Genomic DNA, 22,791 nt, shown 5'->3' on the forward strand with positions numbered 1-22,791 from the left:
CTCCTTTGTAACATCCTTATGTATATATTTTTCCTAAACACTGCCTCCCTTTTGGATTAAACATAAAATTTAATAGTTCTGTTTCTTTTGTTCTGTAATCGTTCCCTTCCACCGAAGCCATATACGCTACCAAAACGCAGGCGTCAGGCCAGGCCTGTATTATATTTCAAACTCGGCCGGTGGTGGCAGAGAATAATAATTGGGCTATCGTGAAGCTGACAGTGACTGTACGGAGGGCGTTAAACACGGATTCCAGGCTTTGAAATCCCCGAGGTGTGACGCCATACGCTCATTGGTCGCTTACAGATACCTACGTAGAGTAGTCTGGATCGTGTGCTCGCAACTACAGACGAAATACGGACAGCGTGACGGCACAGTGAGATATTGCGTGATCTCCTCGGTGTCGTCCCTCTGTGTGTGTTGAAATTCCTGACATCCACTATTATAATATTGCTTGTTTTTTTAGTAGAGGAAACAAGGTCTGATGTAGTGTCATATATTGAGAGGTCCAGTAGTGGAGTAGAAATGGGATCTGAGAATTCGAGTAGAACAAGAGATTCAATTTCATTAGGTGAAATTAGACTTATATTTCATTTATTGACACTAGTTGTCTTTATTTTATTTTTACTTAGACAAGCTCTTTCCCTTTCTTCATTGAGTCTATTTATTTGTAGTCTAATGTTGTCAAGATGTTTTTTTGCATTAAGAACCAAAATGAAGGTAGAGGTTTTCCACTCAGAGGATGGAAGTAGTATATTTGAATTTTGTATAAGAGGAGTGTTTGTCAAATCTGTGCTCCTGCCCACAGTACTTTTTGTAGATTCAACTGTTGCAATTGATAAAGGTTCAATTCTATTTGGTAGGACTTTCTCAATTATTTTGTTATTTGTTATCTTCGGTTCGATCTTATTATTTGCAATATGTTTTTATTTGTATCAGTACATTCATTAGCCTTGTCCTTTAATTGTATAGGTAGAGAATTTTTAGATTTTTGTTATGTCACTCGGGGCACACTTTGTGTTTCTTTCTTTTTTATAGTACGATAATCCCTGCCTCAATGCAGTTTTTTCGATTTTTTTCATTATTGCTCCATTTTTTAATTGTAATATGGATGTGATAGTGTTGTAATTAATTTTTTTATACTATGGATGAGATTCAAACCTTAATAGGTCCTTGTGACAAAACAGCTTTTTATCTTAATCAGCCAGAAGTCTAGATTTGTTCAGCCAAGAGAAATACACTATTGAGTGTGTGTTGACTTGTGAGTGTATTTCTGTGGCTGGTCAAGAAGGAGATAAGATTATGTGAATGTGACTTCTCTTGGTTTTTAAACAATGATGTTTGTTGCTATGCTAATTGCATATTGTACTAAAGCCATCTAGATGTAGATTTACAAGAACCCACTGTTATACCAACTATATAAATTGATTAAATGCTCAAACAATGAGACATGAGCCCTGTGGAATAATACCCTCCCTAATCCTTGACCTGTGGATGCATACTTGAAAGGACAACTAACTATTTAAGGCACATATGCCTCTGTAGCAGTGAGAATTGAAAGAGAATCAAAAATCAGTCAGAGTCTTCAGGGCAAAAGCTTGGTAGCATGGCTTGATCCAGAGCGACACAGATTTGGATTCTACATTATTCCTGCCTAAGAGTATACGGCCCTGACTGGAAGGATACGGATCTGCTCCATTTACCATCAGAGAACCCATGGATACATTTTGGGAGACCAGGTTGGAATCATGAAGTTATCTGGCTCCATGTATATGTTGTTTGGGGCTGCCAGGTGGAACCCTCTAGTCGCCTGGAACCCATGGAAACTCCCAGACAGGCCAGGGTGGGACCCTTGGGTCTCCTGGTCTTGTACCTTGATGGACTGTCAGCTTCTTAAGCTTGCTGCTATCTCCGCTCTGTGGGGGCCCGCCAAAAGCGGGGTCCACTGGTTGAGGTAGTTGGCCCTGGAAGTCCCAAAGTCGCAGTTGTTCTATCCCTGGTGGGTCAGCGGAAGGGTGAAACTGTGTAATGTTGTACCATCTTGGGTATTTGCTGGGATTGTTCTGTTTAATGTCAGTTTAGTTGTTCAATAAAATGTTGGCACACTGCTTTACCCTCGCCCTGTGTTATCTGAGTAGTATTATGCCCACGGAAGACCCCAGGTCTTCACAGTCCTTAGCTAATGATAGGACTTTTTCAGTTGCAGTTTCAAACAATTATGTTCTCTTTTTATGTAAACATGTTAACACATAATGTGCATACAATTATTTAAATTAGAGTCTCATTCAAGTGTAAATGTATTGTCCTTAGAAAATGGAGAAGTATGTACCAACCTGAGGCCCCTCAGACATATTTTTTCATCCATATAAATAGTTAAAAACCGGACATCCAGACCAAAATGAAGTTCCTCTTTTAATGCATCTTTGAAGTGATAAAAGTTTTTTTTTCCTTTAAAACGTTTGTGTCCTCCTCACTGAATGAGTTTGTAGAACTGTCCATGTCCATAATGGATCCTCCTGCTTGCCCAATAGTTTGTAACATGAGCCATTCCCTTGATGATAGTCGATTGTAAAAGTATTCCATGATGTAGATATATAGATAATTCAATCTGCAGTCGGGCTCTCCTTTGACAATTGCCAGACCCGGTGACGGTTCCAAGGTATTGCTTCTGTATCCAAGATAAAACACGAGGGAGAAAGTAGCGCAAATAGGGTCTTATCCAACAAACATTTATGAGTATTTGTATCAGATTGTGCTAACCTGATCCGTATTCTTTTCTTTGGCATTTTAAGTCTGATGTTCAGCTGCTGCGGATCCATGGATTTGTCAAAATCGATGAATATCAGGATCTGGAGAAATTTGTGGATACTTCCCGCGCTGCTGGTTTATTGAAGACGTCAATTCAGAAAGGTTTATTAAATATAAAATAATTGAATATGAAACGTGCAGATCTGAGATTTTTTTTTACATCAATGAATCTGGCTCTTTGTCTCTGCACTTCTATAGAATAATCTGGAAAGATGGAGATTTTGGACCCATTGATTGTTACATCTGGGTGATCCCTTGCCTGTCGCAGGATAATATCTCTGTCCCGGTAGTGTAAAACTTTAGCCAGCACAGGTCTTTGTGGAAGCCCAGGAGGAAGAGGATGGGTAGGCATCCTATGAGCTCGTTCTACAGCCTATAGGGGGTTAAGGTTTCAAGCCTGATTATTAATTTCAGCCAGTTTTGAAAGAATTCAGTAGGAAAGGAGCCTTCCATTTTTTCAGGCACGTCAATAAGTGGTATATCATTGAGCCTTGACCTATTTTCAAGATCATCTGTTTCTGCAACCAGTGCTGATATTTTCTGTGCGGCAAGCCTGTTCTCATTGCTTGTATCGGCTATCTGATCCTCAATGGCGCTGACTGACTTCCACTGCCCCTGCTCTATTTTCTGCAGTTTGTGTCATATACCTGCTATCTCATCTTTAAGAACACCAAAATGTACATTCAAAGCAGATAGAGCAAATGTACAATGTACCACTGCAATGAAAACGTATTTTAAAGTAGGTTCCTCAGTCCTATTGGTGCAGATTAGGCCGTGGGGCAGGGAGTATTGTGCTAGATGCTCGGCCGGAGCTCCTACACCTGCTTTTTCACATATTTCATCAAGGTTGTTGTCCTCTTATTTGGTCTCCAGTGAGGATACACAAAAGTACTGCTACTTTCTGTGTGCGTGGGATAGTCGTGCAAGAGAATATTGCTACAAAAAAAGTGACTGGCCTCTCCGACATTCACTTCAGCCAGGGAGTAAACTGTCCTGCATCCAGAAGATGACGACCCACCTAGGCAATGGTGGTAACAAAATCTTATCAAGTTGGGCATACAGTGGTGGCCAAAAGTATTGGCACCCCTGCAATTCTGTCAGATAATACTCAGTTTCTTCCTGAAAATGATTGCAATCACAAATTCTTTGGTATTATTATCTTCATTTAATTTGTCTTTAATGAAAAAACACAAAAAGAATTGTCCTAAAGCCAAATTGGATATAATTCCACACCAAACCTAAAAAAGGGGGTGGACAAAAGTATTGGCACCCTTTGAAAAATCATGTGATGCTTCTCTAATTCGTGTAATTAACAGCACCTGTAACTTACCTGTGGTACCTAACAGGTGTTGGCAATAACTAAATCACACTTGCAGCCAGTTAACATGGATTAAAGTTGACTCAACCTCTGTCCTGTGTCCTTGTGTGTACCACATTGAGCATGGAGAAAAGAAAGAAGACCAAAGAACTGTCTGAGGACTTGAGAAACCAAATTGTGAGGAAGCATGAGCAATCTCAAGGCTACAAGTCCATCTCCAAAGACCTGAATGTTCCTGTGTCTTCCGTGCGTAGCGTCATCAAGAAGTTTAAAGCACATGGCACTGTGGCTAACCTCCCTAGCTGTGGACGGAAAAGAAAAATTGACAAGAGATTTCAATGCAAGATAGTGCGGATGGTGGATAAAGAACCTCGACTAACATCCAAACAAGTTCAAGCTGCCCTGCAGTCCGAGGGTACAACAGTGTCAACCCGTACTATCCGTCAGCGTCTGAATGAAAAGGGACTGTATGGTAGGATACCCAGGAAGACCCCACTTCTTACCCCGAGACATAAAAAAGCCAGGCTGGAGTTTGCCAAAACTTACCTGAGAAAGCCTAAAACGTTTTGGAAGAATGTTCTCTGGTCAGATGAAACAAAAGTAGAGCTTTTTGGCAAAAAGCATCAACATAGAGTGTACAGGAAAAAAAAAAAAGAGGCATTCAAAGAAAAGAACACGGTCCCTACAGTCAAACATGGTGGAGGTTCCCTGATGTTTTGGGGTTGCTTTGCTGCCTCTGGCACTGGACTGCTTGACCGTATGCATGGCATTATGAAGTCTGAAGACTACCAACAAATTTTGCAGCATAATGTAGGGCACAGTGTGAGAAAGCTGGGTCTCCCTCAGAGGTCATGGGTCTTCCAGCAGGACAATGACGCAAAACACACTTCCAAAAGCACTATAAAATGGTTTGAGAGAAAGCACTGGAGACTTCTAAGGTGGCCAGCAATGAGTCCAGACCTGAATCCCATAGAACACCTGTGGAGAGATCTCAAAATGGCAGTTTGGAGAAGGCACCCTTCAAATATCAGGGACCTGGAGCAGTTTGCCAAAGAAGAATGGTCTACAATTCCAGCAGAGCATTGTAAGAAACTCATTGATGGTTACCGGAAGCGGTTGTTCGCAGTTATTTTGGCTAAAGGTTGTGCAACCAAGTATTAGGCTGAGGGTGCCAATACTTTTGTCAGGCCCATTTTTGGAGTTTGATCATTTCACACAAATGATTTGATTTTCGCTTCATTCTCTTTTGTGTTTTTTCCTTGCAAGCAAATTAAATGAAGATAATAAAACCAAACAATTTGTAATTGCAATCATTTTCAGGAAGAAACTGAGTATTATCTGACAGAATTGCAGGGGTGCCAATACTTTTGGCCACCACTGTAATGAAGAACTTTGTAAAGGCAATGGATAAAAATGTAAAAGCATTCATGCATCTGATTGATAACTTTACAAGGTTAAGTGAAGCAAATATAGAACAAGGAGTCTCTATTGGACCTCAGATTCGTAAGCTTCTTCAAGATGATGAGTTTCTTTGTTTGTCGCAGGGCAAGGAAAAGGCAGTATGGTCTACATTTGCATTTGTGGTAACTAACTTTTTGGGAAACTCATGAGCAGATACAATAACTTTGAAGAGTTGGTTTTATTTCTCCTCAAAACATATACAGTAAGGATCTTCGCTGTAACATGTCCTTAACGATTAATTTCTTACATTTTAGACTTTTCTTCCAACAAGCTGCGGAGTAGTGAGATACGAAGATGGTGAGAGATGTAACAAAGATATTATACCTATGGAGAAAAGATATCAAGGAAAATGGAATCCCTCAATGCTTGCAGATTACTGTTGCATAATTTTAAGAGATGATCTGATGCAGGAGTACAAGAAACAAGCAAAAATCAGTTGTTACTGAATGAGGACCAAGTTTTGTAGTGCAATTTCTGTAATTGATTATAATTTGCAATAGTGTTAAGACAGGTTTTAGTTATTTGAATTGTTGCTAAGTTTTCTCTAAATAAATATCAGAAAATTGGAATAACAAGATATTCTGCATCTGTATATTTACAAAAATAATAATGTTTCAAGGTACTGAAACTTTTATCATTAATTATATGTAGCAGTAAAAGGAAAACTCATTGTCCAATTTAAATTCAGGAGGTCAAACTCGTTAAGAAATGGCTCAGTTCATAGCGGAATCTGATAACTTTTAAAAGTAAAAACAGTGTTACATTATCTGAAAGATCCTTGAGCTAGTCGGGTGGAAGGTTCTTCAGCTGCTCAGTCAGGAAGTGCAGCCTCTGCACAGGTCCCGGTACCTTCCTGCTCTGCACCAATCAGTTAGATAAGTGTGGAACTGGAGAAGAGAGCAGTTCTCTCACTGATCAGGAAGGACACGGCCTCATTGTTCTCGGTCACAGAAAGCTACCTCCAGTCTATAGGACGCACTCGCTTATAAGCAAGATTTTTTCTTGATAAAAGTGTGTTTTTTCAAGTAAAATTTTCCACATTAAGGACATAAAAAAGGCTTCTCCCCTATGTGACTTCTCTGATGTCTATCAAGATGCGATTTCTGATTAAAACATTTCCCACATTCTGAACATGAAAAAGGCTTCTCCCCTGTGTGAATTCTCTGGTGCTTAACAAGATTTGTTTTCCATGTAAAATATTTCCCACATTCTGAACATGAAAAAGGCCTCTCTCCTGTGTGAGTTCTCTGGTGCCTAATAAGATTTGATTTCCCTGTAAAAGATTTCCCACATTCTGAACATGAAAAAGGCTTTTCCCCTGTGTGAGTTCTCTGATGTGTAACAAGATCTAATTTCCGGTTAAAACATTTCCCACATTCTGAACAGGAAAAAGCCTTCTCCCCTGTGTGAGTGCTCTGGTGTGTAACAAGAACTAATTTGTGGTTAAAACATTTCCCACATTCTGAACACGAAAAATGCTTCTCCCCCGTGTGAGTTCTCTGGTGACTAAGAAGATTTGATTTCTTGTTAAAATATTTCCCACATTCTGAACAAGAAAAAGGCTTCTCCCCTGTGTGAGTTATCTTATGTCCAACAAGAGCTGATTTCTTGTTAAAACATTTCCCACATTCTGAACAGGAAAAAGGCTTCTCTCCTGTGTGAGTTCTCTGATGTGTAACAAGATCTGTTTTCTGGTTAAAACATTTCCCACATTCTGAACAGGAAAAAGGCATCTTCCCTGTGTGAGTTCTTTGGTGTATAACAAGATTCCATTTCCGGTTAAAACATTTCCCACATTCTGAACAGGAAAAAGCCTTCTCCCCTGTGTGAGTTCTCTGGTGACTTAGATGATCTAATTTCTTGTTAAAACATTTCCCACATTCTGAACAGGAAAAAGGCTTCTCCCCTGTGTGAGTTCTCTGGTGTGTAACAAGAGCTGATTTCTTGTTAAAACATTTCTCACATTCTGAACATGAAAAAGGCTTCTCCCCTGTGTGAGTTCGAAGATGTGTAACAAGAGATGATCTCACTGTAAAACATTTCCCACATTCTGAACAGGAAAAAGGCTTCTCCCCTGTGTGAATTCTCTGGTGACTAAGAAGATTTGATTTATCATTAAAACATTTCCCACATTCTGAACATGAAAAAGGGTTCTCCCCTGTGTGAGTTCTCTGGTGCTTAACAAGATCTGAATTCTTTGTAAAACATTTCATACACTTGGAACAAGAAAATCTATTCTTTGCCGTGTGAATTTTTTGATGCTTAAGAAAAAACTTTTTGAGTGTAAAACTATTTCCATATTCCGTCTGTGAAAATGGCTTCTTAGCTTTGAGAGCCATTAGTTTTTTAATGCTTATTTTGTGACTTTGATTTTCCTTAGTAGTCGGTAATGAATTACAAGATAGGACCTGTTTCAAAAGATCAGATGGCACATCTTTGTTGTGAAGGGATGATGGTATATCTGGAGAAATGGCATTCCCATTAATTGTATCCTGTGTGATTTCAAACTCATCTGATTTGAAAATTGAAGAGGTCAGCTGTCCCTCTGATCTCCTGGTAGAGTCATCTGATAAGTAAAAAAAAATACTATATTTGAATAAAATATACTTGAAATTTATATTTTTGAACATTTCTACTAAAAATGCTGGTACAAATGGCAAGTTCTATAAAAAATATTGAATTATTCACCAAGACAATGACAGTTCACAGTCTAATAGAAAACCTTATAGCATGAACCAGTAGAGCGTGGTGCTCAACTGTTTGTTCATTCTGACTCCCAAATATTACATATGCAAAAATGCTACCAATAAAAATTTCTACTCATCTCACAAAAACAAGCCCTCACTCAGGTCCATAATTTGTCAATGGAAAAACAAAAGGTTTCCACATCATTAGTGGCTCAAAGGCTCTTGGAAATATTGAAAATTCTCTCTTCTCTCCTGTCATAAAAATTAAGAAAACATTTTCTCCGCTCCCCCAAGCCGTTCTTTCCTCTTCCCTTATCGACCAATAATCCACTAATTAGCACGCACAGGCGGAGTAGCTTGTAGGCAGATGCCAGTACCCAGAGAGATGGCAAACCCAATTAACAGAGACCTGCAATAAATGTACATCTAGCTAAGGAAGATTTAGCGATGCCGACATGAAATATGGAATATATAAAGTTCCATAAGTCCGATAATAATGGGACCCATATTTTTAGGGTCAGCCAAGGAACAATATGCATAATTTTCCATAGAGGTACGCCCCCCCGGGGAGCGGTGACGCAAAAGTACAAAATAACAGACCGGAGCTAGGTCAATTGTGGTCTCTAAAGAGAGGTAAATTCATAATGGAAAATATGTTATCACTTTCAGGCTTCTGCGATCAACAAGCGTTAAGTGATCATCAGAGCCAGCTATTTTAGTAAAAATGTGAAGGCTGGAGCCCAGCCCACGTGATGTCATCCCAGGGGGTGTGTGGGCAGGTCTCCACCTTCGACATAAAAGACCCCACTGAGGATGGGTCAGTGTTAATTGCCGGGGGGTATAGAGACCATAAGCTAAGGATCACGTTCGATAATGGTCAAATCAAAGTGAGGCGCCCCCCCCTCCAGCTATACTTAATCATCTCTGAGACCTTATAATAAGTTCTTTAATCCTTATTTTGTGTAACTGCATATGTATTGTATTGTCTCCTTTTGTAAAACCTTTTGTATATTTTTCCTAAACAATGCCTCTCTTTTGGATTAAATATAAAATTTAATAATCCTGTTTCTTTTGTTCTGTGATTGTTCCCTCCTCCGAAGCCATACGCTATCAGAACGCAGGCGTCCGACCAGGCTTGTATTATATTTCAATTGGGTTGGTAGTGGCAGCAAATAATAATAAGCTATCTAGAGCAAGAATGTGAACGGACACTGAAAATGGTGAGATTGTTCCATTATTATGTGTAAAGTGTGAACTCTCATGTTAAACCACTGATTGTCTTATACGGTTCATGTTTGGTGATGCTCTTAGTAACCGCTCCATTATTATCTGCCATGATCTCGTTTGGTGTGCAGGTGGGATGTACTTAGTTACTATCCCATATAATCCTTGGTATGAATGAGGTTAGATTCGTCTTGGGTAGTGACACTTTTCTACCATTCGCAGGCACCATTTTGACTTATGGTCCATGTGACTTTTTAGTACCCATTTAGATTTTGTTATGCATTTACTTATTAAAGGTTACGTTTTAACCTCTTTAACACTATTTTGCTTCGCCTTGTCAAATGTAAAGCATCCCACCCTACTAAAGCTCATGCATAATGCCGGATGCTGCCAGATACAGCCTTGCTCTCTGCTGGTTAAGTTCTCTGTGTTCAGCTCCCGTGTTCTGTTTTTCTTCTTAGTTTCTTCTTGTGACCTCGGCCCGTTTACTGTCTACTCTTGTGTCTTCTGATTTTGTATTTTCTCTGCCCTCCTGGTTCTGACCCGGCTACCTGACTATTCTTCTTCCCATCTCACTCAACAAAACAGCTGGCAACACTGTTGTTATTGTACAGAAATTCACACTTGGCCCTCACTGCACATTTAATGTTGTCGATCTTAAAAGCGATGTTTGGTCATAAAGACTGGACCTGGTCTTGTAGGGTTCAAATGAGCACATTCAGCAGCACAGCAGGGAGAGAAGGTAGATTCATCCAATAAGATATCAGGGATCTAGGAAGTCAACAGCATCATCACCCTCCGCTTTCTCTCAGACCCATCATAATATTTTTCTTCAAGCGATTTTCTAACTTGTCAGCACTTTCTACGTACGCTGTCATTTGGATTGGTAGTTTGCAGATCTGGTCAGGTAAGAGTCAGGATCTTCTAATTTCAGTTGGTAAGTGGATTCTCCAGGTTGTAAGTTCTAAGGGGTTTCAACGCCCAAAGTCATTTGTACAGTTTTGGATGGAGGAGAATGTTTTGGTCTAGATGCAAAATGGTGATCAGACGATTGTGATAAAGCCGGACTACACCACCGATAAAGCAGCCACAGCTGATGACTGAGAAGAATCTGTGACTTCTCTGTATTTAGTGGTTACTACTCACCTGGGCGGTCATATGTAGGAATCTCCTCTTTACACTGCTCATCACCCCTCACACATGTCTCTGTAGTATTAATATGGGTCAGATCTTCACCCTGAAACAAATATTGTACAAGTCAAAGACAGATGGAGAAGTCCCATCTATGATCAGCTCTAATCCTGTCATCTCCACCGTTCTCATTATACAAGTATAAAACATATAATACTGGTGGATAAAACAAGACTGAACACAAGACCTTCACAGCCGTCTACACATCATAGGGGAGATCTCATGACACCTTCTCTCTATCTACCTGATGACCCTGAGGAACATTGGGATCTTCTTGTTTACAGTCCTGTGGAAGAAGAGGACGGGGACATATTTCTGGTGCTGTCTTCTTACTGGATAGATCTGGAGGAAACACATACAGGGACTGAATTCATTCTTTACATACAGATAATTATAGGCCGTGTGTATTTAATCCTATTACCTGGTGATGTGAGATGCTGGGGAACCTCCATCATGACGTCCTTATACAGATCTTTGTGTCCTTCTAAATACTCCCACTCCTCCATGGAGAAATAGACAGCGACATCCTGACACCTTATAGGAACCTGACACATACAATGATATAGTCATCCCCCAGATCCCTTCACAGCGATACTGTATAATGTCCCAGCATTCCCAGCAGTGTCACCTCTCCAGTCAGCAGCTCAATCATCTTGTAGCTGAATTCTAGGATCTTCTGGTCATTGATGTCCTCATGTATCAGGTGGTGAGGTGGAAGCTCCGTGATTGGGCTTAGGGGTCTTCCCCATCCCTCAGACACAGGGTCCTGACAGCGCTCACTAGAGGTCTTCTTCACTACTATGTAATCCTAGTTATGGAGAGACACATTAATAAATCTCACTACAGACATTTCCAGAGTCCTCACCTCTCCAGTTCGGACCATCTGTTATTCCCATAGATAAGAATTATGTAATGTGACGTTATCAAAATCTCTCACCTCTCCAGTAAGCCGGAAGAGGATCTCTAGGGTGAGGTGTAATATTTTCTCAGCCATCTTGTCTCTGTCCATATTCATCTTTGATAGGTAAATCAGGAAAATTCTCTTATATAGAAGATATTCACCGAGAGGATCCGATATTGTAGAGACCTGAATGAGAAGAAGATGAGCCGATGTAACATCATAAAGAATCCTGTGTAATAATACAATTACTGGAGATAATATGGGAAACATATGAGGAGATTTATTCATTTACAGTATCTAGTTTTCTTCTTTACATCTACTAATAAAACCTATATATTTTAGGCCACAGACAACAAGCAATTTCTTCCTCGGAATCTGCAGGAGAATACCTTTCTCATAGACTCATCTTCCTTATTGCTAATTCTCATCTCATTTACCAACACTGGAATTAGCAATACTGCAGGAGATATTCATTACTCGTGACATGAGAAATAACTACTTCATGATGAGGACCAAATCTTCATCTTCTACTATGGCTGTATAAACATATATGGCCAGAGCCCGTCTATATGTTTCTCGTCTTCACCAGACTGTCATCTTCTATCACGTTAGATCTCAGGTCTGATTCACACACAGAAGTTTGAGGCATTTATAAAAGTTTGTTTGTAAGAACACCAAGACAGGGGTTACTTGATACCAATGTCTCTATGTACAGTGTTTTATGGGGTTTATTTCTGGCCATAGGCTTTCCTATATATTACAAGAAAAATCCATAAAAATAGAATTAGACTTACCGGTAATTTGGTTTATAATAACCCACCATGACAGCACACCGGAGGATGTAACCCCACCCTAATAGGGACAGGAAACATGAAGAGGTGAAATAGCCCCTCACACATCCTCCCTCCAGTGTTATTATAAAGGACCACAAGAGAATGAATGCTTCAAATTATATTTTATTCTCACTGATATGATCATGTAAGAAATAATAAGCAAAAGGGAGGGAATTACTCGTGCTGTCGTGGTGGGTTATTAGAAACCAAATTACAGGTAAGTCTAATTCTATTTTCTCTAATAACCCCCCACGACAGCACACTGGAGGTATACCCAAGATATATTTAGGGAGGGACAATAGCCTGGAGGACCTTCCTTTCAAAGGCTAAATCTCTTCTAATGGACACTAGGTCCAATCTGTAGTGTCTGGAGAAGGTATGGAGTGAGGACCAGGTAGCAGCTCTGCAAATCTGCTCGATGGAGGCGTTGGCTTTCTCAGCCCAGGAGACAGATACCACTTTTCTAGAGTGAGCTTTGAGCTTCTCTGGAGGTGAAAGGTTTTGGATCTGATAAGTTTCAATAACTGCTTTCTTAACCCAGTTGGCGATTGTAGATTTAGACGCTTTCTTCCCCTTATTTTGGCCTTAAGAATGGACAAATAGATTTTTGTCTCTTCTCCCTTCTTGTGTTTCCTGAAGATAATGCAGGACTATCCTTTGAACATCCAGAGTCTGGAACTCTTCTCTCTCGGATTGTCACAGAAGGATGGGAGAATTATATCCTGAGATCTGTGGAAGTATGAGACTACTTTAGATAGAAATGATCAGTCCAGACGAAAAATGAGACGATCTTCTAGGACCTTTAGAAGATCGCGAATCTTAGAAACTCCCGATAAGTTGGATGAATCGGGGCGTGGTAATATGCATCTTGGAGATCGATCGTAGCCATGACATAATCTTGTCCTATCAGAGGAACTGTTGATTTGATCGATTCTATCTTGAACCTTATGTAAAGTATGTGTTGATTCAGAGGTTTCAGATTGATTGTGATCCGATGGGATCCCCCCATTTTTTTTTATCAAGAAGAGTTTGGAGTAGTGTCCTCTGCATCTCTCCTTTGTTGGAACTAGAGAGATTACCTCTGAAGATAGTAGTTCTCCCATACAAGATATTAAGGTGGCTTGTAGCTCCGGAGAGGAGAGCCGTGTTGTTTTCACTCTCCGTGGAGGATAGGAGGAGAGCTCTATTTTTACCCCAGAATCGACCGATCTTAGGATCCACAGGTCATAGTAACATAGTTTGTAAAGCCGAATAAAGACTTGCGTCCATCAAGTTCGACCTGTTAGTTCTGTAATTGCTAAAGTTGATCCAGAGGAGGGCAAAAACCCCAAATGATTTGGCCAATCTTCACCTGAGGAAAAATTCCCTCCCGACTCTGAAACCAGCAGTCAGAATAAATCCCTGTATCAACCTACTATTTTATTCTATTTTTAAGTATATGCTGAAATCTGCCTGGTATCTAGAAATGCATCCAGTCCCCGCTTGAACTGGTGTAGTGAATCTGACATTACCGTCTCTTCACTCAGTGAATTCCATATTCTCACTGCTCTTACCGTAAAGAACCCCTTCCTATGCTGGTGCTGAAACCTTTTCTCTTCCAGTCTTAGTGAATGCCCTCTTGTTACCGTAATATTCCTCCTTTTGAACAAATCCCTGGCAAGGTCTCTATACTGTCCCCTAACATATTTGTACACATTTATTATGTCCCCCCTCAACCTTCTCTTTTCCAGGCTGAATAGTCCTAGTTTTGCCAACCTCTCTGGGTATTGCAGTCCCTCCATTCCCTTTATTAATTTTGTTGCCCTCCTTTGTACCTTTTCAAGCTCGTTTATATCCTTTCTATATATTGGGGCCCATAACTGAGCACAGTATTCCAAGTGTGGTCTGACCAGTGCTTTGTACAGTGGAAGAACAATGTTCTCATCCTTTGCAGCTATACCTCTTCTGATACATCCCATTACCCTGTTTGCCCTTACAGCAGCGGCCTGACTTTGGGCACTCCAATTTAGTTTGCTATCAATCAAGATGCCCAAGTCCTTCTCCATCTCTGAATTCCCCAATGATTTCCCATTCAGTGAGTACTGGTGACTTCCATTTTTCCTTCCCATATGTATGACCTTACATTTCTCCTCGTTAAACCTCATTTGCCATTTAATGCTCCACCTACCCAGCTTATCCAAATCCCTCTGTAGGTCTGCACTGTCCTCTTTTGTATTAATTGTTTTACATAACTTTGTGTCATCTGCAAATATTGATATTTTACTATTTATCCCGTTGACTATGTCGTTAATACAGATATTAAATAACATTGGGCCTAGTACAGACCCCTGTGGTACCCCACTAGTGACGCTTACCCAATCTGAGTATATTCCATTTATAACCACCCTCTGCCTTCTATCCTTTAGCCAGTTAGCTACCCACTTGCAGACATTTTCCCCCAGCCCCATCATTCTCATTTTGTATACCAACCTATTATGTGGCACGCTATCGAACGCTTTTGAGAAGTCGAGATACACGACATCCACTGGTTCCCCCTGATCTACTCGAGAGCTAACCTCCTCGTAGAAGTCAATCAGGTTTGTTTGGCAGGAGCGATTCCTCATGAATCCATGTTGGTTCAGGATTAAAAGATTATTAGCATCAAGATGCTCCGTAATTGCCTCTTTAATGAAGCTTTCAAAAATTTTGCCCACAACGGACGTCAGACTCACCGGCCGATAGTTTCCGGCGTCACTTTTCGCTCCCTTTTTGAATATTGGCACTACATTCGCCTGTCGCCAATCAAGTGGCACAGACCCAGTCTCAACAGAGTCCTTAAATATAAGATATAACGGTCTGTCTATCACATTACTTAGTTCCCTTAGTACCCGTGGGTGTATGCCATCAGGTCCTGGTGATTTGTTTATTTTAATGTTACTGAGGCGTTTCTGTACCCCAGCTTGGGTTAGATTAGTCATACTTAGTGGAGGATTAAGTTTGTCACTTCTCATTTCTCCTGTAAGTTCTATTTCCTTTGTGAAAGTTGTCGAAAAAAAATTATTTAATAGATTAGCTTTATCCTCATCTTTCTCTATGATTTTGCCTTCCTCACTTTTTATCGGTCCAATATTATCCGATTTAATCCTTTTACTATTTATATACGTAAAGAACAGTTTGGGATTTGATCTACTTTCCCTAGCAATACGTCTCTCTGTTTCCTCCTTCGCTATTTTTATTTGTTTTTTACAGGTTATCGTTTTTTCCTTACTGTTTTCCTGTTTTAATCTCTTGAATGCCTCTTTTTTGCTATTTAACGCCCCTTTTACGTTCTTGTTCAACCATATTGGTTTCCTCTTATTTCTGGCCCTTTTATTCCCATACGGTATATACCTTTCGCACTGAGTATTCAGAATTCTTTTGAAGGTTTCCCATTTACAATTCGTATTCCTTTGATTAAGAACTTTGTCCCAGTCAATAAGTTGAAGGCTTTCTTTCAGCTGCTCAAACTTCGCCCTCCTAAAGTTTAATGTTTTTGTTGTTCCCTTATTGATAACCCTACTGAAGGGCATTTTGAAGTCGATAATATTATGGTCGCTATTACCTAGGTGCCCCCCTATCTGTACCACAGTTATTCTATCAGGCCTATTAGTCAATATTAAGTCCAACACGGCCTTCCCTCTCGTTGGTTCCTGCACTAGTTGGGAGAGATAATTATCCTTAATATTTGTCAAGAACCTTTTTCCTTTCTGAGATCTACAGGTTTCTGTTTCCCAGTCAATATCCGGGTAGTTGAAGTCCCCCATAACAATCACTTCATTATGTTTTGCTACTTTGTCTATTTGTCCTAATAGCAGATTCTCATTCTCCTCTGTTATATTTGGTGGCTTATAGCAGACCTCCAGTAATATTTTATTATTATTTTTTGCCCCCTCTATCTCTACCTACATGGACTCGACCCCCTCTTCTCCCTCTCCTATATCTTCCCTTAGTCTGGGGTTTAGACATGACTTTACATATAAGCAGACTCCTCCGCCTTTCCCCTGTTTCCGGTCCCTTCTAAATAAACTATAATCTAATAAATTTACCGCCCAGTCGTAGCTATCGTCTAGCCAAGTCTCTGTTATACCTACGATGTCATACTTCTCCGATATAAGAGCCCGCAGCTCATCCGCCTTATTGGTCAGGCTTCTTGCGTTGGTCAGCATGCAAGATAAAACTTTGGGGTTATTTAGCATCCTATTCTTCTCTAACGATCTAACTGTACTATCCTCACCCCCCTCTCCACCCTCATTATATTCACTTCTCCCCTTCCCCCTTGCTTGCCTCACATGCCACCTATTTCCTTGGTTCCCCCCCCCCGTCTCTAGTTTAAAAACTCCTCCAACCTATTAGCCATCTTCTTCCCCAGCACCGCTGCACCCTCCCCATTGAGGTGCAGCCCGTCCCTACGGTAGAGCCTGTAGCCGACCGCGAAGTCGGCCCAGTTCCCCATGAACCCAAACCCTTCTGCCTTGCACCAACTCTTTAGCCACTTATTCACCTCCCTAACCTCCCGTTGGCGCTCCTGTGTGGCTCGCGGGATTGGTAGTATTTCTGAGAAAACTACCTTGGAGGTCCTTGCCCTAAGCTTCCTACCTAGGTCCCTGAAATCATTTTTAAGGACCCTCCATCTACCACTCACTTTGTCATTGGTGCCGATGTGGACCATGACCGCTGGGTCTTCGCCAGCCCCACCCAGTAACCTGTCAACCCAATCCGCGATGTGCCGGACTCGAGCGCCAGGGAGGCAGCACACCATTCGGCGATCACGGTCTTTGTGACAGATTGCCCTGTCTGTCCCCCTAATAATAGAGTCACCCACTACCAGAACCTGTCTTGCCTGCCCTACACTTCCCCCCTCCCCCTCATTACTGGAGCATACACTCCCCCGGCGGTCAGAGGATCTGTCGTGCTCCAATAATGCCGGTTCTAAACCAGCCTTCCTATACTTCTTCCCTCTATCCCTCCTAACTGTTATCCAGCTCCCTGCCTGTTCAGCCTGCACTTCCCCTCTATGCTCCACCCCCAGTATTGACCCATTGAGTGTCTGCTCGGTGAGCAGCAAACTCCGTTCCATGTTGTTGATGCTCCTCAGTACCGCTATCTGAGCACTTAGATCCAGAATTTGGGCTTCCAAGTGCACGATATGCTCACATCTCTCGCAGCAGTATGGATCCTCGAGTGGTTGCTCACGGAATGCATACATTGCGCAAGATGTACACTGCACGGCTCCGGCCAACATGGACATCATTCTAAATATGGGGATACAGTCAGTATATATATACACAAGTACAAAACACAATTATTTATATATAGGTGTATGGACGGGGATCAATTAGGGATGTGCAAGTGTATCAATTAGATATCAGCGGGGGATCAGTTAAGTATGGACGGGGGATCAATTAAGTATCAAGTATGGACGGGGGAATCAGATAAGTAGGTCAGGTGGATTAATCAAGTAAAAAGTAAAGTAAAGAAAGAATGAAACACAGTCAGCAATTCAGTCCCAAGTCGTCCCCCCCCAAACTCCCCGAATCCAAAGCCACCGAAAAACAAGTCACACACCCACCCCCGCCCGCACCCACGCCCCGGACACACGCAGCTCGCCCACACCCGCAAACCAAGAGACCCAAAGAGCCTTCCCTTTTCTCTCCCTTTCCAGCAACGCACCCTTCACCTCAATGCACCTCCAAAGGACTTGATGCCCAACCAGCTGCCCCTTATAAACCCTTAATTATGACCCCTTCCCCTTAATTAACCCCTTGTGAGTAAATCTACACCTCAGGATTTTAGTGCAATGTAGTTAACCCTTAAATACACAGGTAGTAAACTAAGAAACTAAAACTGTAGTGAGAAAATAGATTTTAAAAAGCCCAATAAATCTAAACAGGTAGAAAAGCACTCAGCAGGTCACAATGCAGCACTCACCGCAATTCACACAGGTATTTTCTGCAGGATTCCCAATACCTCTTCACTGAAAAACAAGTCACACACTCACTCTCGTTCGCACCCACGCTCCGGACACACGCAGCTCGCCCACACTCGCAAACCAAGAGACCCAAAGAGTTCCCTTTTCCCTTTCCAGCAATGCACCCTTCACCTCAATGCACCTCCAAAAAAAAAAAGGTCTCTAGAGATCTTCCGCCCCGCCACTGGGGAAGAAAGCTCGAAATGCAGCCCCCGATTATCTTGGCGTCATCGTTTGTTCTGATGCTGGTTCTGGGAAAGAAAAATATTCCTCCCTTTGGGTAGCTCAACCGACCTGACTTCCCTTTCCTACTATATTGAGGAGTTTTTTCCTGGGGAGGTCAAAAGGGTCCTCTTTTTGAGCTAAGTTAAGGGAGGGATTTCTTTTTATCCAAAGCTTTTTCAAGTAAATCATCTAGGGCTGGCCCAAACATGTATTTTCTTTTAAAGGGAATGGAGCATAATTTCATTTTTGATGTGACATCCCCACTCCAGGATTTCAACCACAGGGAGCTCTCACAGAATTGGGATAGCCCAGATGCCCTTGCTGCTACTCTTTCTGACTCTGCGGAGGCATCCGCCAGGAGTCCTGTAGCTTTGTGGAGGAGTGGCAAAGATGCCAGAATGTCTTCTCTGGGAGTGCCTGAGGCCAGGTGTTCCTCCAGCTGACTTGACAAACAAGACATCGATCGGGCAACACATGGAGATGGCATTTGTGTTCAATAGTGTTGCAGAGGTTTCCCATGACTTCCTCAATAGCCCCTCCATTTTGTGTTCCAACAGGTATTTTAGCTGGGAGGAATCCTCAAATGGCAAGGTTGTTTTCTTTGCCACCCACGCAATCTGGATGTCAACCTTTGGAATTTCTGACCAGCATTCTGCTGTTTCGTCATCAACCAGAAACCTATCCCCTAGGTCTGCAGGGGAATTCAACCTTTTTTCAGGGGAATCCCATTCTTCTAGAAACCAGATCCCGAATACTTTGGTGAATAGTAAAAACAAATTTTTTCCTAGAGCGTACACCTCCAAACATTTCCTCCTGCACTGTTTGGGAAACCTTTTCTTCCTCCACCTCCATAGTATTCCTTACTGCCATAAGGAGTTCTTCCATGCTATCCACTGAGAAATAATATTTTTTCCATTGGGATTCCTCAGGGCCTGGACTCCGCTCGCCCTCTTCTGGAGGTTCTTCTGAGATATCTCATCCAGAGGATCCTCGTCCCCTTCTTCTAGCAGGCTGATCTTTCTTTTCTTTGCAGCCGAGAGTGGACGCAGTGTCTTGGCTGGGTGAGTGTGTACGGTGGGAAAATGAGGCAAAGGAGGATTTGATTTCCTGGCGCACTATACCCTTTATCTCTTTCATTAAGGAAGGCTGTTCCTTCCTGATGATTTTCTATGTACATTCCTGACATAACGGCTTCTTATGGGAGGAAGACAATCTGTTTGAACAAATTGGACATCTGCAGATGTCTTAGTTCTGTCTCCAGTAGCAGATTCCTTGTCCCCCTATAAGAGACAGAAGGAATAGGGGCTATAATATCCATTACCTGCATTCTGGAGATGGACTGCCAGTGCCATACTTACAGGGACTGGAATGGTGCTGGGCTCCACAGATGCTGAGTGGGAAGACTCTAACCCATCCAGAACAGACACAGTTTGTCCTACCTCAGGCGTCTTAATATCCAGGGCTCCTTTATGGGCGATCAGATGCAGCGCCCTCCCTCTCATCTGGGGGGGCTCCTCCCCATGTAGTCCAGGTGAAGGTACAGGCGTTCACCGGCGGTCATCTGCCACCATTCTCTATATGCTGATGCGTTCCAAAGTGGAAAGCAAATCCGCCGGAAGTGACTTCATCATCCCACCACCCGGCATTCGACGTCACTTCCGGTGCAGAGATCGTGCGCACCCCACATGGACCGTGGGACTCCCTGGAGCGGAGTCTCCAGTGTCTCACTCTGCTTGCTCTAGAGAGGAAGGGAGGAGGAGATGGACACAGCACAACGAGGAGGAACCCCTTCATTCCTGATAGGGACAGGAAAAAACACTGGAGGGAGGATGTGGTAAGGGCTATTTAACCTTTTCATGTTTCCTGTCCCTATTAGGGTGGGGTTACATCCTCCGGTGTGCTGTCGTGGGGAGTTATTAGAGAAAAAGCAAATATTAAAATGTTTCAAAAGAAAATTGGCAACAACAAATTCTTGTAATAAGAAAAAAACATGCAAAAAGCACAAGACACATTTTGTTACTTAACATATTAAACATTTGTTTTAAAAGAAATTAACTCTTTTGGGCACCAGAACAGGTGTACAACGCAGGGATGGGACAGGTACGGCTGCTACACCAACCCTGGCAGTCTAACCAGTTGTTGCTGTCAAAAGCAAACATGGCATCTAAGAAAATTTGACAGAGTTCGGCTCAATGCCCCTCATCCCCTAAGTACTCGATAGTATGAGGCTTCCTAGTTACTGCAAACAGACTTGGTGGTGGGGTCGGCTTACTCCTGTCCCCACATTGCACCTTCCAGGTCATCCCCCCAGTACCATCACTCTCATTCCCTTCTTTTGAGGTCCACACCATCAGGGTCTTCCATCCCCTCTCCCTCAGAGTAGAGGTCGTATACCATCCCCCAGGCTCACCCATGCATTTTCTTGACCATTTTTCTGCCTGGCTGCCGCACTTCATGTCCTCAGATTTACCAACCCTTATCTTGGGAGACTTCAACATCCCCATAAACAGCCCCACCTCCTCATTCGCATCCCAGCTTCTATCTTTAACCACTTCTCTTGGCCTCTCACAGCTTTCAACCTCTGAGACACACAAATATGGAAACACCCTTGATCTGGTCTTTGTCCGGCTTAGTTCAATCCCCCACCTAAATAACTCCCCTCTTCCCCTCTCTGATTATAACATTCTCTCCTTCATGCTCACAAATCCTCGTCCGCCCCAGCACACTCCTACCTATCACAGATTCAGAAATCTACAAGCAATCAACCCTCATACACTTACAGACGCCCTTCATTCATCACTGTCCCCAATCTCCTCTTTTTCCTGTCCTGATCTGGCTGTAAACCACTACAATGACACACTCAGAAGCACACTGGACCAAGTAGCGCCCCTCACCCTCAGAACCTCTAAACACAGAGTAAAACAGCCCTGGTTCACACCGCAAACCCGATTTCTCCAGCGTTGTTCTAGAATTGCCGAACGCCTTTGGAGGAAAACTCGCACACTAGAAAACTTTATCCACTACAAATTTATGTTAAAAACCTATAACTCTGCCCTTCACCTCGACAAACAGACCTACTTCACCACCCTGATCTCCTCACTATCCAACAACCCCAAAAAACTCCGATATCTTTTACTCCCTCCTCAATCCTACAGCGCAGGCCCCCATCACGGACATTGGTGCCGAGGACTTGGCCTCCTACTTCACAGAGAAAATAGACACCATCCATCAGGAAATCAGCTCCCAGCCCCCAAGTGCCGCGACTCCCATCCCTCCCCACATCCCCTCTGGATCACTCTCCACATTGGACCCAGTCACAGAAGACGAAGTCTCCAGGCTCCGCTTTTCTTCTCATCCCACTACATGCACCACTGACCCCATCCCCTCACATCTACTCCAGTCTCTTTCTTCAGTCGTCACTACTCACCTAACCAAAATCTTCAACCTCTCCCTCTCTTCTGGTATCTTCCCCTCCTCCTTCAAACACTCCATCATTACTCCATTATTAAAAAAGCCCTCTCTTGACCCTTCCTGCACAAACAACTACAGACCAGTCTCCAATCTTCCCTTCATCTCTAAACTCTTGGAGCGCCTGGTCTACTCCCGCCTTACCAGTTACCTCTCCACACTCTCTCCTCTAGACCCATCACAGTCCGGCTTCCGCCCCCTACATTCTACAGAAACTGCACTCATCAAAGTAACCAATGACCTTCTGACAGCAAAACGTAATGGTGACCACTCTCTGCTTATTCTTCTTGACCTCTCTGCAGCCTTTGACACCGTTGACCACCACCTCCTACTCTCTATGCTCCACTCAATCGGCATAAAGGACACTGCTCTCTCCTGGTTCTCCTCCTACCTATCTGACCGCTCTTTCAGTGTATCGTTCGCAGGCTCCACTTCTTCCCCCCTTTCTCTCACTATTGGGGTTCCGCAGGGTTCAGTCCTTGGCCCTCTTCTCTTCCCTCTCTTTACACAGCCCCAATTGGACAGACCATCAGCAAATTTGGTTTTCAGTACCATCTTTATGCTGATGACACACAACTATACACCTCATCCCCTGACCTTACCCCCGCTGTACTACAGAACACCAGTGACTGTCTGACCGCAGTTTCTAACATCATGTCCGCTCTCTACCTGAAACTCAACCTTTCCAA

The 22,791-nt window shown here is 42.5% G+C and overlaps 1 protein-coding gene across 1 annotated transcript; it reads right to left on the reverse strand.

Moving 5' to 3' along the window:
- Positions 1-5,685: 5,685 nt before the first annotated feature.
- On the reverse strand, positions 5,686-20,136 carry LOC141178785 (uncharacterized). The gene is made up of 4 exons (XM_073660625.1): positions 20,074-20,136; positions 11,023-11,031; positions 10,645-10,735; positions 5,686-8,153 (listed from the first exon to the last, which is right to left on the reverse strand). Exons 1-4 carry the CDS (start codon positions 20,134-20,136, stop codon positions 6,628-6,630), a joined length of 1,689 nt encoding a protein of 562 aa, XP_073516726.1. The 3' UTR covers positions 5,686-6,627.
- Between the last annotated feature and the right edge of the window lie 2,655 nt (positions 20,137-22,791).

This window comes from Phyllobates terribilis, unplaced genomic scaffold (genome assembly GCF_046119375.1).
Source record: "Phyllobates terribilis strain yellow unplaced genomic scaffold, ASM4611937v1 Scaffold_30__1_contigs__length_15301838, whole genome shotgun sequence".
NCBI lineage: Eukaryota > Metazoa > Chordata > Amphibia > Anura > Dendrobatidae > Phyllobates > Phyllobates terribilis.

Bases quoted from the DNA above. Each gene is read 5' to 3' on its own strand.
- LOC141178785 (XM_073660625.1), bottom strand. From the start codon at position 20,136: ATGAGAGGGAGGGCGCTGCATCTGATCGCCCATAAAGGAGCCCTGGAT. The intron at 8,154-10,644 runs GTGAGTAGTAAC...TTTACTTATCAG, and splicing joins TCCTACATATGACCGCCCAG to ATGACTCTACCAGGAGATCA.